We start from the raw sequence: 17,128 nt of genomic DNA, 5'->3' as shown, positions 1-17,128 counted from the left end.
CAAATATAAAAGAAATATTCAGAAACTGTAATGAACAATAACTATTATTTATTTCAAGAACTGTTATTTACAGAAACTCAACATTTGTAATCTGTGTGAAACAAATATGCTCGATTGTTTTGGGCTCCCCCTATTTATCTCAAACTCGGCCTTCAGGGAGCTCCCTCCCTCTTCGGGGGAGCCAAGCTCCCCCTGGCTCCCCCCATTTCGAATAGTGGTTGTCACCATGGTAACATTTGATCTCTCGGCTCACACAGTTGTTTGATAATACATATTTCAACAGAAACCACAACTATTTTCTTACCCCAACAAAACAGTTTTTTACTATTCCTCAACATAACCAGTAAGTTTAGTTTGAATTACTAACTTTGAACACATGTTTATTGTGACTCCTGGAGCTTAGTTCAACATGTAGGGCTACCCAGTGTTAGACAGAGGTGGAAGAAGTACTCAGATATTGTACTTAAGTAAAAATAGAAGTTCTCGGATCTTGTACTTGAGTAAAAGTAGAAGTACTCAGGTCTTGTACTTGAGTAAAAGTAGAAGTACTCAGATCTTGTACTTTAGTAAAAGTAGAAGTACTCAGATCTTGTACTTTAGTAAAAGTAGAAGTACTCAGGTCTTGTACTTGAGTAAAAGTAGAAGTATGCAGATATGTACTTGAGTAAAAGTAGAAGTACTCAGATCTTCTACTTGAGTAAAAGTAGAAGTACTCAGATCGTGTACTTGAGTAAAAGTAGAAGTACTCAGGTCTTGTACTTGAGTAAAAGTAGAAGTACTCAGATCTTGTACTTGAGTAAAAGTAGAAGTACTCAGATCTTGTACTTGAGTAAAAGTAGAAGTACCAGAGTGTAGGAATACTCTGTTACAGTAAAAGTCCTGCATTCAAAATGTTCCTCAAGTAAAAGTAGAAAAGTATTCTCATCAAAATATAGTGAAAGTAGCGACAGTAAAAGTAGTCGTTGTGCAGATTGGTCCATTTCAGAATAATATATATGATATGTTTTATAATGATTGATCATGAAAGTGTTCTCAAAGCTGGTGAAGGTGCAGCTAGTTTGAATGACTTTGTATACTGCAGGGTAGCTGGTGGATTTACTCCAGGTGGAACTAAAGTCTGATTTAACACTTGGTTATATTTCACATCATTCATCCACATCTGTGAAGTAACTAAAGGTATTAAATACATGAAGTGGAGTCGAAGTACACAATTGACCTCTGAACTGTAGTGGAGTAGAATATACTTTGACTGAAAATGTACTATGTGAACTTAAGTACAGTACTTGAGTAAATCTACTTACTAGTTACTTCACTGCTCCCCTGTGTGTTAGACAGTGATTCTGACCCTCACCAGCTGAGCATGTGTGTATTACCTCATTTACAGAAGTAGAGATTTTGGATGATGGGGGGCTTCAGTTGGTTGAGTTGAGCCCCGACGACCCCTGGCTGGCGGACCCTCGAGAGCCCGAGGAGCTCCAGGAAGGAGAAGTGAAGGTTTGTTCCCAAGGCAATTCAAAGTGCTTTACAAAAATGAATAACCCAGGTACATGAATAAAAGTTACAGTCTTCCCGTGAAATTATAGTTCTTTTGACAGTTTTCTAACCTTTTATATTCCTTTCATCCTTCTCTTTCATCCATTTTGACTCTATGATTCAGCCATAACAACATATTGACATCAGCTCTGACACCAACCATGTCAAGAACAGCGAATATGAATTGTTTCCATCAAATTGGAGATACAGGGTCTCACGTTTTAATAGGGTTAAACTGAAGACCTCCTTTCTGCACAATCCTTAAATTAAAGTCCTTAAAGGTGGGGTAGGTAAGTTTGAGAAACCGGCTCGAGATACACTTTGTTATATTCCATGGAATGCTCTTAACATCCTGATAGCAATGAATATCTGAAGTGCTTTGACAAAAAATCCATAAAAAAAATGTCATCTGTGGAAGCCGTGGCGCTGTAAAAAGCACGACCAATCATCTGAGCCGGCCCGGCTAAAGTAACTGGATGGCCTACCTGCCTGTCAGCCCTCCATCTGTGCACAGTGGCGGAGCCAGGACATTTTCAGTGGGGTGGCCAGGATGGAACCAGTGATCATTTAGGGGTGGCATTGAAATCAATATTATATGAACATAATAATACATCTGACTAGAAAATAAGGGGTTATTTAAGGCACCTACAACACACCTCTACATTATTTGGGATTAAGTGGTGGAATAGATCAAATAATATTCAGTATATCTAACAATTGTTTTTGTATTCCCGCAGGCCAAGTAACAACGAAGCTTACATTATACAAATGTAATGCAATATACAGACTGTTTAGCTTATGGTGATCAGCAGCCCTATGAGCTCATTCTCTCAGTGTATCATCAGGAATACAGAGACACACACACATCATTTAAATAAGAGTTTTTAAATTAAATGATAGGTTAAGAATAAACATCTTAAAGTAAATTATTGGTTAATAATAAACATCTTAAAGTAAATAACAATAAACAATATCCCTTAACCCTGTAAGGCCCCCGGTTGTAATTTTACAACATTACTTTAAGCTATCCTAAAAAAGTCAGTAAATGTTTTGTTTTTTTAAAAGACAACATTTACATAGTCAAAAGGTCCTTTTGTTCAGCCTCACAATGCTATTAGGTAGTAATGTGTTATAGGTCCTGCCCTCTGGCCATACACGCCAGGGATTTTGGGCCCCATGGAAATATATCACATTGGGCCCCACCACCAGGCCCAGGCCACGCCAACCAAGCACAATTGCTGTAACCACACCTCCAGAACCCAACCGACTCATTTATGCTTTAAATTACTCTACCTGTACAGGCTTGCATCTATCTTGTAGTCCAATACTAACTGCACAGTATTTACTGACAGTGAGCTGTGAAAATATAACACTGTGCAGACGTACAACATTCTGCTGCAGTAGAATTCACTATTTGATATAAGACTAACATTCCTGACAATAGTAGTATAGTAGTATTCGTTTATAGTCCCCGAGGGGAAAATGGGTTGCAGCACATCACAGAGGCATTTAAAAAGTTAAGACAATACATCACTAACAACAACATAGACACAGATAAAAACAAACAGACATAAGAAAACCAGATATCGGTAGACATGACAAGGGGCCTATAGGCCCTCATTTATGAAATAGGGGGGACCGGGCCAGACCAGCTGGGTAAACAGTGCGTCCTAGCCATTAGATCTCACTAGTCATCTTTTATGGTTTAAATGCATTTTAAATAACATTTTTGAATGGAACATTCTCAACATGAATGCATAAATTCAAATAAATATAACTTAAATATGTGGGAAAATGTTGTTTGAAATGTGTAATTGAAACTAGATGTTAGCTTTTTGTTTTGATATATGTATATATTTTGTATTCCAGTCTCCCTTCAGATAAGTTAAGTGGCATTCAACACAATGCTGCTCACCTCCTTCAGTTGGGAGAAAAGCTGGTTCAGGTTCAGCCCCATGGGGGGACAGGGCTGCTGAGCCTAGAGATGGATCCGTTGGTCCTGGCACCAGGGGGAGGGACAACTGATTTAGTATGGATAGCTGCTAAACATGTACCTGCATTTATTAAATGTCAGCTAAAAGAGCAGTGCAATTAAAAACCTGTATAGATATTAACAGTACTTAATATCAGCTTAGTAAAATAAAAACATAATTATTATTTACAATGGACTACGCTTAGCACATTTCCACCACTCATGGACCACACCTACCTTTTCTTTGAAAAACTGGGTGACATACTGTCGCCCTCTATTGTCTTTCTCTCCTTTCTTTTCTCTTTGGAAAGCCTGACTTTGTTAGTCGTTGAGACATGGTATACAACTACACACGTAAGTACTAGCATCCCTGCTCCTCACATGCTCTCACTCTCTGCTAGAAAGTGCCGGCGATGCTGCACCGCGTTTGGAGGCAGGATCAAACCATTACATGTAAATAGAAGGGGGTGTACAAACTAGAGGCTTAGGATAATTAACTTTTGGAAGAAAATAAGTTAAATGAATTGTAAGTTTAGTGAGTACATTATCAATATAACGTCCTATTAATGTTATTATTAAATTAATTGTTGATGAAAGGTGAAAGGTTACTTAAAATTGTTTTTTCTTTATGTTCTAAAATTGTTTGGGCCCCCGTGGTGAGGGTGACCACGGCCACCCCCCAGCTCCGCCACTGTTTGTGCACAAACTTATCTCGTGCCCTCATTGGTAATGTGCGCGTTCGTGTGTGTTGGAGGAGGGGCTCTGTAAGGAAGTGGCAGATTTTTTCCGGCTGTGTATTTTCAAATTCTAGCGCACTCCAGCTGGTTCTCCAAAAGTACCTACCCCACCTTTAAGTCCTAGATAACATGTACCTTAGAGAGTCTTGAGCATGTTTTTCTCTTCAGTGATGTTTTTGCTAAATGTCTGTTCCCTTCTATCTTGTCTTAAAAACCCTTACCCTACCCCTATATAAAGCATGTTTTAAACACCCCACAGGTGACGTACATCACCCACGCCTGCATGGAGCTGCAGTTTGGGGAGACTCGCTTCATGTTCGATCCGTGGTTAAAGGGTCCTGCTTTTGCCCGAGGATGGTGGCTCCTCCACGAGCCTCCAGCAGACGCCATGGACAGACTGTGCTCTGCAGATCTCATCTACATCAGCCACATGCACTCCGACCACCTCAGGTAAACTCTTCCACTGTCGTCACCTTTTATAATAACTCCTTAAAAAGGAGTTAAAGGTCCCCTATTGTACTATTATACTATTATACTCTTTTTCATCAATATATTACAGGTCTCAGATATATACAGACCATGTCTCTGATTGGCTGAAACACCAAACAGATCATTGCAGCATTACCCATAATCCCCTCTGTTTCAGCCCTGTTTCCAAAGTGCTGATTCTCTGTCTGTTACTTTAGATGAAAATAAGGAGCCCCTCCCCACGCCCCTCTGAGAGACATTTGGTTACAAAGAACTCAATGGTGCTCTAGAGGAGATTCAGGTGATAAGGGGGGGGGGGGGGGGGGGTTACCTTGGTTGCTGATTGGCTAATGGTTACCAAGACAACACATCGTTATGACATCATCAAGTGTCCAAAATCTGATCAGCTCATTTTCAGACAGGTTTTTATAGAAATTGATCAAAAAGAGAGAGAATCTTTGTTCCTGAAACTTTCAGAGTCTCTTTCCACAGAGGGGACACATGTTGATGTAGAAGAGACATGAAGAAGAGGGGACACATGTTGATGTAGAAGAGACATGAAGAAGAGGGGACACATGTTGATGTAGAAGAGACATGAAGAAGAGGGGACACATGTTGATGTAGAAGAGACATGAAGAAGGGGGGACACATGTTGATGTAGAAGAGACATGAAGAAGAGGGGACACATGTTGATGTAGAAGAGACATGAAGAAGAGGGGACACATGTTGATGTAGAAGAGACATGGAGAAGAGGGGGACACATGTTGATGTAGAAGAGACATGAAGAAGAGGGGACACATGTTGATGTAGAAGAGACATGAAGAAGAGGGGACACATGTTGATGTAGAGGAGACATGGAGAAGAGGGGACACATGTTGATGTAGAAGAGACATGAAGAAGAGGGGACACATGTTGATGTAGGAGAGACATGAAGAAGAGGGGACACATGTTGATGTAAAAGAGACATGAAGAAGAGGGGACACATGTTGATGTAGAAGAGACATGAAGAAGAGGGGACACATGTTGATGTAGGAGAGACATGAAGAAGAGGGGACACATGTTGATGTAAAAGAGACATGAAGAAGAGGGGACACATGTTGATGTAGAAGAGACATGAAGAAGAGGGGACACATGTTGATGTAGAAGAGACATGAAGAAGAGGGGACACATGTTGATGTAGAAGAGATATGAAGAAGAGGGGACACATGCTGATGTAGAAGAGACATGAAGAAGAGGGGACACATGCTGATGTAGAAGAGACATGAAGAAGAGGGGACACATGTTGATGTAGAAGAGACATGAAGAAGAGGGGACACATGTTGATGTAGAAGAGACATGAAGAAGAGGGGACAAATGTTAATGTAGAAGAGACCATGAAGAAGAGGGGACACATGTTGATGTAGAAGAGACATGAAGAAGAGGGGACACATGTTGATGTAGAAGAGACATGAAGAAGAGGGGACACATGTTGATGAAGAAGAGACATGAAGAAGAGGGGACACATGTTGATGTAGAAGAGACATGAAGACGAGGGGACCCATGTTGATGTAGGAGAGACATGAAGAAGAGGGGACACATGTTGATGTAAAGAGACATGAAGAAGAGGGGACACATGTTGATGTAGAAGAGACATGAAGAAGAGGGGACACATGTTGATGTAGAAGAGACATGAAGAAGAGGGGACACATGTTGATGTAGAAGAGACATGAAGAAGAGGGGACACATGTTGATGTAGAAGAGACATGAAGAAGAGGGGACACATGTTGATGTAGAAGAGACATGAAGAAGAGGGGACACATGTTGATGTAGGAAGAGACATGAAGAAGAGGGGACACATGTTGATGTAGAAGAGACATGAGAAGAGGGGACACTATGAAGAAGAGGGGACACATGTTGATGTAGAAGAGACATGAAGAAGAGGGGACACATGTTGATGTAGAAGAGACATGAAGAAGAGGGGACACATGTTGATGTAGAAGAGACATGAAGAAGAGGGGACACATGTTGATGTAGAAGAGACATGAAGAAGAGGGGACACATGTTGATGTAGAAGAGACATGAAGAAGAGGGGACACATGTTGATGTAGAAGAGACATGAAGAAGAGGGGACACATGTTGATGTAGAAGAGACATGAAGAAGAGGGGACACATGTTGATGTAGAAGAGACATGAAGAAGAGGGGACACATGTTGATGTAGAAGAGACATGAAGAAGAGGGGACACATGTTGATGTAGAAGAGACATGAAGAAGAGGGGACACATGTTGATGTAGAAGAGACATGAAGAAGAGGGGACACATGTTGATGTAGAAGAGACATGAAGAAGAGGGGACACATGTTGATGTAGAAGAGACATGAAGAAGAGGGGACACATGTTGATGTAGGAGAGACATGAAGAAGAGGGGACACATGTTGATGTAGAAGAGACATGAAGAAGAGGGGACACATGTTGATGTAGAAGAGACATGAAGAAGAGGGGACACATGTTGATGTAGAAGAGACATGAAGAAGAGGGGACACATGTTGATGTAGAAGAGACATGAAGAAGAGGGGACACATGTTGATGTAGAAGAGACATGAAGAAGTGGGATTTTGCATAATAGGCGACCTTTAAGTTGAACTTATACCGTATATCAGCGGTTCCCAACCTTTTTCAACTCAGGGCCCACTTAAGAATCTATTCTTTTTTCGCGGCCCACATTCAACCATAAACAATACGGAGGCTAAATAAAGTTCTGATTGGTCAACTCAGAACATGTGACACGTTGTTAATCCAGTAGAACAGACCGCCGTCAAGGACTGTAATGACCGTTGGTAAGGAGGATCAAGAAAGAGAAAGGAAAAGAGGTTCAAATAAAAAAAAAATCTTAATAATGAAATGTTTCCACACAAATCATAATGTTCGCAGGCCCACTAGGAGGGGGGACATATAAGCATAGTTTACTATATACATGCCCCCAGGACCTAAAGGGGGCTGAATATTATCCTGTTCTTATCACTTGTAAAAACATTTTAGTTTTAGATTCTCAATGTGCAGCCAATTATAGAGACTTAGTAAATAAATGATTGATAAGTAGTGAAATGTTGAAGTATAGATATATATAGAGCACCGGGTAAAGGTACCTGCACTGAAAAAACTGAACCGTTGACTTTAATTAAATGTATTACGTCAACAGATTTCACATAACTGTATTAGGTTAGTTGAAAGCAATAATATTACGTTTAAATAAAAACATATTTGTTTCATCTTAATATTATTGCTTTCAACTAACCTAATACAGTTATGTGAAATGTGTTGATATGATACATTTCATTAATTTTCAGTTTTATAACCCGCAAAAGGGGTTTAGATAAATAGATAAAAATAAGCATTAATAGCTGGTTATCATAACGTCATTCAATTATTATTGTTTTTTACTAACAGAAACATGGTGCGAAATAGTCTTCTTTTTCTGTCACTGACCTGTCCTGTCTTTTCTAGTTACCAAAAGACTATTCAGAGAGGAGGTTTTACTAGCAATTTTGTATAAATTGTGATTAGGACTTTGCCAATAACTCTGTATTCTTTCAATAGATTTTGCAGTGGTCATTTTTCCCGAGCTCTATGTATATCTGTGATTTGAACTGTCCTTTCTTTTGTAGTTACCCAACATTGAAAGACTTGGCAAAGAGGAGGCCAGATGTACCCATTTATGTTGGGGACACGTCGAGACCTGTCTTCTGGTTAGTACAGTCTTTGAGCTCGCTTTAAAGGTGGGGTAGGTAAGTTTGAGAAACCGGCTCGAGATACACTTTTTGATATATTCCATGGAATGCTCTTAACGTCCCGATAGCAATGAATATCTTAAGTAGCTAAATTAACTGGATGGCCTACCTGCCTGTCAGCCTTCCATCTGTGCACAAACGTATCTCGTGCCCTCATTGGTCATGTGCGCGTTCGTGTGTGTTGGAGGAGGAAGTGGAAATGGCAGATTTTTTCCGGCTGTGTATTTTCAAATTATAGCGCACTCGAGCTGGTTTCTCCAAAATTACCTACTCCACCTTTAATTCATTACATCTGTTACTTAAAATAATACTTTTCTTTAAATGCGTTTTAATGCTCCTTTTGTTCTTTGATACAACAGGTATTTGGAGCAAAGCCAAGTCCCACTGACCAACATCAATGTTGTTCCTTTTGGAGTCTGGCAAAATGTAATGACAAATACTTTTATAAAATATGTGTGAATATAGGCTGTTATAATGGAATAATAATGAATAGACTCCGCTAATTGTTCACTACACTGTCCCTTGGTCTGCTTCAGGTGAACGAACACCTAAGATTCATGATCCTGATGGACGGTGTGCACCCCGAACTTGACACCTGCCTCATTGTTGAATATAAAGGTGCATTTTTGTTTTCAATTTGTAATGTTTTTACAAGAGATGCATGACTTCCATAAGATAACCCTTAAATGGTGTCTGTATCCACTATCCTGTGACATTTGACAGGCTGTGTCCATGTGTAAAGTGGGTGTTATACCAGTGTAAGAACGGTGTTACATGGGTGTAATATAGGTCTAACAGTGTAACATGGATATACTATGGGTGTAATAACAGTGTTATGTATCAAAAGCAATCAAATAATTGTGTTTCTGTTTTAGGTCACATGATCCTGAACACTGTGGACTGCACCAGGCCAAATAAAGGCAAGTTACCCAACAATGTGGACTTAATGATGAGTGACTTTGCTGGAGGAGCATCTGGATTCCCCATGACCTTCTTTGGGGGGAAATACACAGGTGAGACTCATTACATGTTACATTTCTATAACTACTTGAATCTTCAATAGGCAACTATTATGCTCCGAATAAGTAGAGAAACATGATAAGGTAGATCTCCAACAAAGACACAAGACAGGGGGATGCCCTGTTATTAAAACCTAAAGCCCTGTAGGATCTGTCTGTTTCTTTCTTTGTCTGTCTCCGTGCGATATTTTCAGGTTTGGGTAAAATAACACAGACAGGGGTCCAGGTTGTAACAATAAGCAAGCTTTATTCAAAAACTGAAACAAAAACAAAGAAAAACTAACCGAGTGAAACAAGGTCAAGGCACAAGGAACAAGAACAAACTCACGGTCAGGAACATGCAGATTACATTGACGACGATCGGACAAGGAACACAAGGGAAAGCAAGACTAAATACATAGAAGGGTAATCTCAAGACAAGACACAACTGGAGAGGGGAGGTGAAACACAGGGGGGGGGGGGCAGGTGAACACAATCACACAGGAGGGAAACTAAAGTCAGGAAGGCAAACACAGGAAGTAGGACCAGACAAGACACACGGAGCAAAAACCTTTCAAAATAAAAAGGTGGACAATGCCAACACAAATCTAAAACCATGACAGAAATATGATATAGGTATCCTGTCCTTAGCCGCTTTCACACCAAGTACTTTGCCGTACTTAGTTCCCAGCACTTAGTACCCCCATGGAACTAAATACAGATCGCGTTCACACCGGAATAAGTTCCCTGAGGGAAGATTACGCAAATGAAGCCGCTGACGTCACTTCTTCTGCTTTGGGTTTACTGGCAGGCCGCAAACCACTTCACGGCGTATACTGCCACCCGAAGTCCCCGGCCGGAAGTCCCCGGAGTTGGGGACTGGCTTCAGTAGAAGCTGCTGGGACTCCCAGCAGCTTCTACTGAAGCCTTCTGAGTAAATCGCCAGAACGCCGACACCTCCTCATCTCCACCGCTCCCATGTTTTTTTTCGTGTTGCCATAAGTTAGTCTCTCTGCGTTGGTGCACGGGGCTAATGCTAATGCTAATAATGATAATGCCAGCAAATACAATGGCGGCTTCACAAACCTTTTCAGAGTTTTACGGGGCGTGGTTTGCAATCCGCCCAGCCAATCAAAATTGGTTCTTTTTTCTCCCATAAAAGTCCCACCTCTCTAGCAGGCGCTAAAAATGGGGGTAAAAGTTCTCGGAACTAAGTTCTCTTTTTGGTGTGAACGCAAAATTCCGGGCACTAACGGAACTAAACGGGGAAAAGCACGGGGAAAAGAGAGCCTTTTGTCTTTCAACCACTTATCAACTACGGCCCAAACATTTCCATGAGCAGAAACACGCTTCAGTTTCAAAAACGCTGCAAATTTAAAAACACAAATGTGGCAAAACACAAGAAATATATTCACTAACTGGACAACACATGCACAGCAGCATTCAGAAAGCGCATGTGTTGTCAAGTTGGTGGTTATGTTTTTTCATTTGCTTGTGTTTTTTGTGCATTTGTGTGTTTATATTTGCATCGTATTTGAAGCTGCAGCGTAGTTTACAAGAAGGCAGGCAGCCTCCCATAAGTTGGGAACAGGGGTAAGAAAAATGTGTTCAAATCCTCCCCAAAATGAGTGCTGTTAGTGTTCACCCATGGCGACATTATGTTTAGTTAGCCCCGCAATGCAGAAAATAACCGTGATGCCCTCATGTTTGTCACCAGATTCCTGGAAGGAAACTTTTATCAAAAACGAAAGGGTGAAGCTGCTGAATTACAAATCTGCGCTGGTGAAGTCCCTGGAGCCCAAGATCTACTGCCCGTTCGCTGGCTATTTCGTGGAAGCTCATCCATCAGACAGGTAGAACTTGCTCAGATTTCTTAGAGGAATACTAGTGGATGATAAATAAGACATGGGTTTTAAAGCTCATTATTTTTCATTGGTTTGAAAAATGAAGATGATATGTTTAGCTCTAATCAGACTTAGTTATGTGGAGTTTAGCTTGGAGAGATCTATGTGAATCAAAAGTAGGAGAGACGATGATAAGTTGACCCAGACCCTGTTTCCAGAAACGTTGGCCATCATGTGATTACAAATTCAGGAAGTTAATCATTTATATCTGGATAAGATGGAAAGAAGCAAATGAAATAAACGTGAATGATAATTTTCTCTCCAAGTAACAGCCCACACTTTGGTCTGTCCGGAGAATTAAACAGGCGACCCTTTGGTTCCCAAGCCAAGTCCCAATAAGAATGATTTGCGAGTATATCATATGTAGTATACCAAATCATATCTGTGAATAATTTACCTAAAGAAGAGCGGTCCTTTTGACATTGCACCACATGATGTCTGAGGTGGCCTATTTCAGAATAATATATATTTTAAAACTGTATTGTAATTAAATCTGTTTGCAGTTGTAAATGCTCATTTTTTATTATTTAGAAAGGCCTTCTTTCACAACAACAGGAAAGAGAATGGATTAGCTGGTAGGGTGTGCAGGAAATGATATAATCCAGTAGAACGTCAAAGGAAAGTGTGTATTATTAAATAAGTGTGTTTTTTTGTTTTATGTGATTTAATCCTAAAAAGTCAGACGATCAATTTACCGGATAATGATTTAATTTAAGTCACAGTCATATTTTAAGGGCGTTTTGCCACGGGTGCGCTCTTAAATTCAAATGATAGGAGACACTAAGAAATACTTTTAGATATCTCCATTGTTCATCCGTCTTCATAAGTCTCTACTGTGTTCTGTGCATACAGAACCATTAGGGAAACAAACATCAAGAACAGTGCAGAGAACCTCAACGCGCTGATCAATAAAGTTGCACCAGACATCAAAACATGGACGCCCAAACCAGGCAGTGTGCTGGACCTCGGCCTCGCTCTGAGAGACCCCACTAACAGGTTGACAATGCTTTAGTGTGTGTGTTAGTGTGTGTGTGTGTGTGTGTGTGTGTGTGTGTGTGTGTGGTGTGTGTGTGGTGTGTGTGTGTGTGTGTGTGTGTGTGTGTGTGTGTGTGTGTGTGTGTGTGTGTGTGTGTGTGTGTGTGGTGTGTGTGTGTGGTCTAGCATTACTATACTTGTGGGGACCTAAATCTGTTTACATAGTCGCGTGTGGGGGACTGGCTTCCCTTATGGGGACAAATTGGAGGTCCCCATGAGGGGAATCATTAATTTTAGGGTGAAGACTTGGTTAGGTTTAGGGTTAGGGTTAGGCATGTGTTGGTTATGGTTAAGGTTAGGATAAGTCTCCAGGAAATGCATGTAAGTCAATGTAATGTCCCCTGAAGTGATGTGTGAATGTGTGTGTGTGTGGTGTGTGTGTGTGTGTGTGTGTGTGTGTGTGTGTGTGTGTGTGTGTGTGTGTGTGTGTGTGTGTGTGTGACAACACATTATTCTACAAGCAAAACCTATTTACATGGTTCTTGATTTTAAACGATTCTCTGACGGCACTTTCAAACAATCTTACAGAGTTAGCATTAATAAGCTAGCTAGCTACGGCTGTCCTTTTCTTGGTACATTTTTTAGACTTGACATTAGCAGTTAGCATTAAAAGCTAGCTAACTGTGGTTTAGAACATTTGCCAGTCACAGTTGTTTCTTCTAACTCACAAAAACGTACATTTGTCAGTCACTGTTAAAAACGCTTTTGTCTACCCCTGTCTGAACTCAAAGCATTATTTAGAAAAAGTACTTTTGAGAAAAGAGAATAGGAATCGTGCCCAGATTACAAAATAGGTTTAAGATTAATATGATAATTTAAACTACACACATGGAGACCCATCATAAGTTCACCTTCTTTGTATGTGTTTATTTCTTTCATTACACAACCAAACACAGAGCGGCCATCACTGATCCCCCGGCTAATGCACAAATCTACAAGGACAAATGGGATTTCGACTTGTACTTGAATGAACTAAACGGCGCCATCGGCTCTGAGATATTCAAACATAAAAGCTGGATCCAATTCTATTACTCCTGGGCAGGCTTTAAAAACTACAACCTTGTCATGCGGGTAAATATAAACTTGACATAGAAGACCCTCTTTCTGTTCTTTTGTAGAATCGCAGATACTTTTGCAAAACCTTCCTGAGCGTTGTAAAGTAATCATGTTCATCATCTTAGCTTAGCATTTTGAGCATGCTAACATTTGCTTATTACCAATAAACAAAATTACATTTAAATGTGCAGCATATTTGGAAATTCGTGTTGAAATGTGGGTTAATGATTTGCTGGCAATCTTAAATAATGCCTGAGATCATTTATTATATTATATTTTATCGAGATGCCGCTAGCATGGCTAATAACCAGCTCAACAGAAACTAGCTAGCCCTCTTGTCCTTTCTTGCTGTTGCTTGTTGATGCGTTTTTGATCCGGAGCACATTTTTTCACACAAATATATAAGGTGATCGAGACAAAGGACAACTTTGAACCCCATGCTGGTGGCTACGACTACTTGGTGGACTTTTTGGATCTGTCCTTTCCCACCGCCAGGCCTGGCAGAGAGCACTTCTACATTGAGGTGAGACATAGGCAAGGCAAGTTTATTTATATAGCACCTTTCAACACAAGGCAATTCAAAGTGCTTTACAAAAAACGAAAGAAAATGGCATTTAAAATCAGTTATTAAAAAGAAAAGATAATAAAACATAGACATAGGAAATACTCTAATACACAAAAAATCATCTTAAGTCATTTACAAAGAAATCCAGCTCAATGCTCATCAACCCAGCAGAGGTGGAAGAAGCACTTAGATCCTTTACTTAAGTAAAAGTATAAATACTTTGGTCTGAAAATACTTAATGACAACTGAAAGTCCGATATTCAAAATGCTACTTAAGTAGAAATATAGCCAGCTAAATGTACTTAAAGTATCCAAAGTACACATACACCATGGTCGTTTTGAAAGTATTATATTTGTATGGAATATTAAAGGTAGGGTAGGTAAGAATGGAGAAACCAGCTCGAGTGCGCTAGAATTTGAAACTACGCAGCCGAAAAAAATCTGCCCCTTCCTTCAGACTTCCTTACAGAGCCCCTCCTCCAACACACACGAACGCGCACATGACCAATGAGGGCACGAGATAAGTTTGTGCACAGATGAAAGGCTGACAGGCAGGTAGGCCATCCAGTTACTTTAGCCGGGCCGGCTCAGATGATTGGTCGTGCTTTTTACAGCGCCACGGCTTCAACTGATGACATTTTGTTTATGTATTTATTGTCAAATCATTTAAGATATTCATTGCTGTCGGGATGTTAAGAGCATTCCATGGAATATAACAAAGTGTTTCTGAAGTGAATTAGCTACCCCACCTTTAAGTGATTCGTTATTTGTATTGCTTACAAATACATGTAGGACATTATTAAGACAGTTTAAGTTTGTTTTGTAATAAATATGTAATAAGGTACTGCAGGATATCATTTAAAAACGTCATGTGTTTTATATGTAAAGCTGGGAACTATTGTTGTTAGTAAATGTAGTGGAGTAAAAAGGACACTTGATGTTCCAAAATGTAAGGGGAGTAAAAGTATAAAGTAGCATTAAGTGGAAATACTCAAGTAAAGTACAAGTATGACAAAATAGTACTTGAGTGAATGTACTTCGATACGTCCCACCTCTGCAACCCATGAACGGTCTGTCGTAGACTCTTGTGAGGCGCATTATTTTACTCATCAGAGTTCCTGTTTCGTTCATGCAGCTTCAATGTTTTCTTGGTTTCATCCCTAAAGATCAAAAACCGGATCAGCGTGATGAGATCTGCAGTGCTGCACGGCCGTCTATGGGATGATCTGTACATCGGCTTCCAGAACCACATAAGCCGAGACCCGGATATCTACCATCACAAGTAAACACACTTTGTCTCATTTGAATTGTATTTCAGAAGTAAACAGAAAACACCAGAAAGATCCCAGCAGTCTTTCGATTACTTCTGCACTTCTGAGCACTTCTGTTCTACTTATGACGCAAGTTTTCATAACAAGACACAGGTCTGAGATAGTAAGTTACACATGCCAACTTATAGGTGCAGGAACGAGTCCTAAAACCCGGAAGTGAGTCAGCATTTCACCACTTCCTGTTCCCTCGTCTCAGAGTCAATGGGTTTTTAAGCTCTGTGGTTGACACAAATGTAAGAGACAGATCACGTTTTGTTCTACGACATTAAATACATCAGCAGTGACCCCACTGGTGATTCTTGAAGAGTTGACGTGTCTGAAAAATGAAGGTTGTTAACGAGTGGCTGAATAGGACTACAGAAGTTGTCGAGGCCGTTGTACGTCATTACGCCGAACACGTAAACACTCCTCTAAGTTAGTTTGCCCTGTTCTGCTTTAAAGCAAGTCCCTGCCTGCTGCAAGCTGTTCAAACAACACTTCAACTTGTACAATTTAGAATCTGTATTTTTGAATATGGATCTTAAGTTGGCGTGACGTTGAAGTCGTGCGACCCAGCTGTACTCGGCTAGTTCCTTTATAGCATAACGTTAGCATTTTGCTTCTGGCCATTAGGTCTATGATTAGAAAATGATAAAAGTAGGGTCAACATGTGGAGATTATCCAGCTGAACAAAACGTGCATTTATCAAACAGGTTCGTTTTCCACAGATCTTATTTTTTACAATATTCCAAAATCCTATGGAGAAATTGCTTTTTTGTCGAGGGAACCCATGCGCAGCTTACTTCCGGGTCGGCCTCCAAAAATACGTCATCGCTGCAGCACTCTATTGTAAATATTTTTAATGTGTCCTGTCGGTCTCTAGGTTCTGGAACCACTTCCAGACAGAGCTACCAGTTTCCGCGCCAGACTGGGACGAGTTCCTGCAGCAGGCAGAGATGGGTTCGTCCTGTGAATTGATGTGAATATGACTTATTGTTGTGGTCTGGTATGACCAGTTGCTTATGGTAACTAATGATCGAAAGCTTTAGCAGGGCTTGTATCCGAGATAGTCAATTTGCCTTACTGAAGGACATTTCTTTCGTTCAGTAAGGCAAATTGAACGAAATTGGCATTTTTGCATACTTAATTTTAGCAGGTGATAGATAAACATTTAACTTAAATAAAAGTTGATTAGTGACGTAAACTTAGTGTACTTCGTCTGGAGACACTTTTACTTCTCCCCAAAATGATGTTTCTCTCACTGTAGCTTCAAAGCATGAAGAGAATACTGGGAAATGGAGTACATTCATTATGTGGTGACACTGGAACCTAGAAGGTCTGGATTACAATAATGCAATAATAATTCATAATTATTATTAGTTCAGACCCTGTTCCTCTTGTGTGTGTTTCCCTTTCTACTGCCTTTCAAATACAACACACTCTTTTCCAGGAGAGTTTTATTAATGTAATCATAGGGAGTGTTGCTCACTTACACAAACACTACAAAGAGGTCAACAAATGTGTGAAGGAACCACCTGCAAGTGACATGCTGACAAAGGGTAGAAATTAAGCTCTAAAGTAACATACATGTAATACCTTAAAGGTCACCTGTTATGCAAAATCCTCTTCTTCATGTCTCTTCTACATCAACATGTGTCCCCTCTTCTTCATGTCTCTTCTACATCAACATGTGTCCCCTCTTCTTCATGTCTCTTCTACATCAACATGTGTCCCCTCTTCTTCATGTCTCTTCTACATCAACATGTGTCCCCTCTTCTTCACGTCT

General features: G+C 40.2%; 1 protein-coding gene across 1 annotated transcript in view; it reads left to right on the top strand.

Moving 5' to 3' along the window:
• Nucleotides 1-16,787, top strand: part of LOC117551232 (cytidine monophosphate-N-acetylneuraminic acid hydroxylase-like) — a 17,641-nt gene extending 854 nt beyond the window's left edge. Inside the window, exons 2-13 of the mRNA XM_034224008.1 lie at nt 1,385-1,494; nt 4,502-4,692; nt 8,352-8,432; nt 8,834-8,900; nt 9,011-9,092; nt 9,350-9,487; nt 11,190-11,325; nt 12,229-12,372; nt 13,308-13,482; nt 13,874-13,990; nt 15,199-15,314; nt 16,226-16,787. Coding sequence (XP_034079899.1) covers nt 1,385-1,494; nt 4,502-4,692; nt 8,352-8,432; nt 8,834-8,900; nt 9,011-9,092; nt 9,350-9,487; nt 11,190-11,325; nt 12,229-12,372; nt 13,308-13,482; nt 13,874-13,990; nt 15,199-15,314; nt 16,226-16,325 — 1,457 coding nt within the window. The 3' untranslated portion in view covers nt 16,326-16,787. The remainder of the gene's footprint in view (nt 1-1,384; nt 1,495-4,501; nt 4,693-8,351; nt 8,433-8,833; nt 8,901-9,010; nt 9,093-9,349; nt 9,488-11,189; nt 11,326-12,228; nt 12,373-13,307; nt 13,483-13,873; nt 13,991-15,198; nt 15,315-16,225) is intronic.
• The last annotated feature ends 341 nt before the right edge of the window (nt 16,788-17,128 follow it).

This window comes from Gymnodraco acuticeps, unplaced genomic scaffold, assembly GCF_902827175.1.
Source record: "Gymnodraco acuticeps unplaced genomic scaffold, fGymAcu1.1, whole genome shotgun sequence".
In the NCBI taxonomy this organism is placed as follows: Eukaryota; Metazoa; Chordata; class Actinopteri; order Perciformes; family Bathydraconidae; genus Gymnodraco; species Gymnodraco acuticeps.
This window is presented reverse-complemented; position numbering and strand designations above follow the sequence as displayed.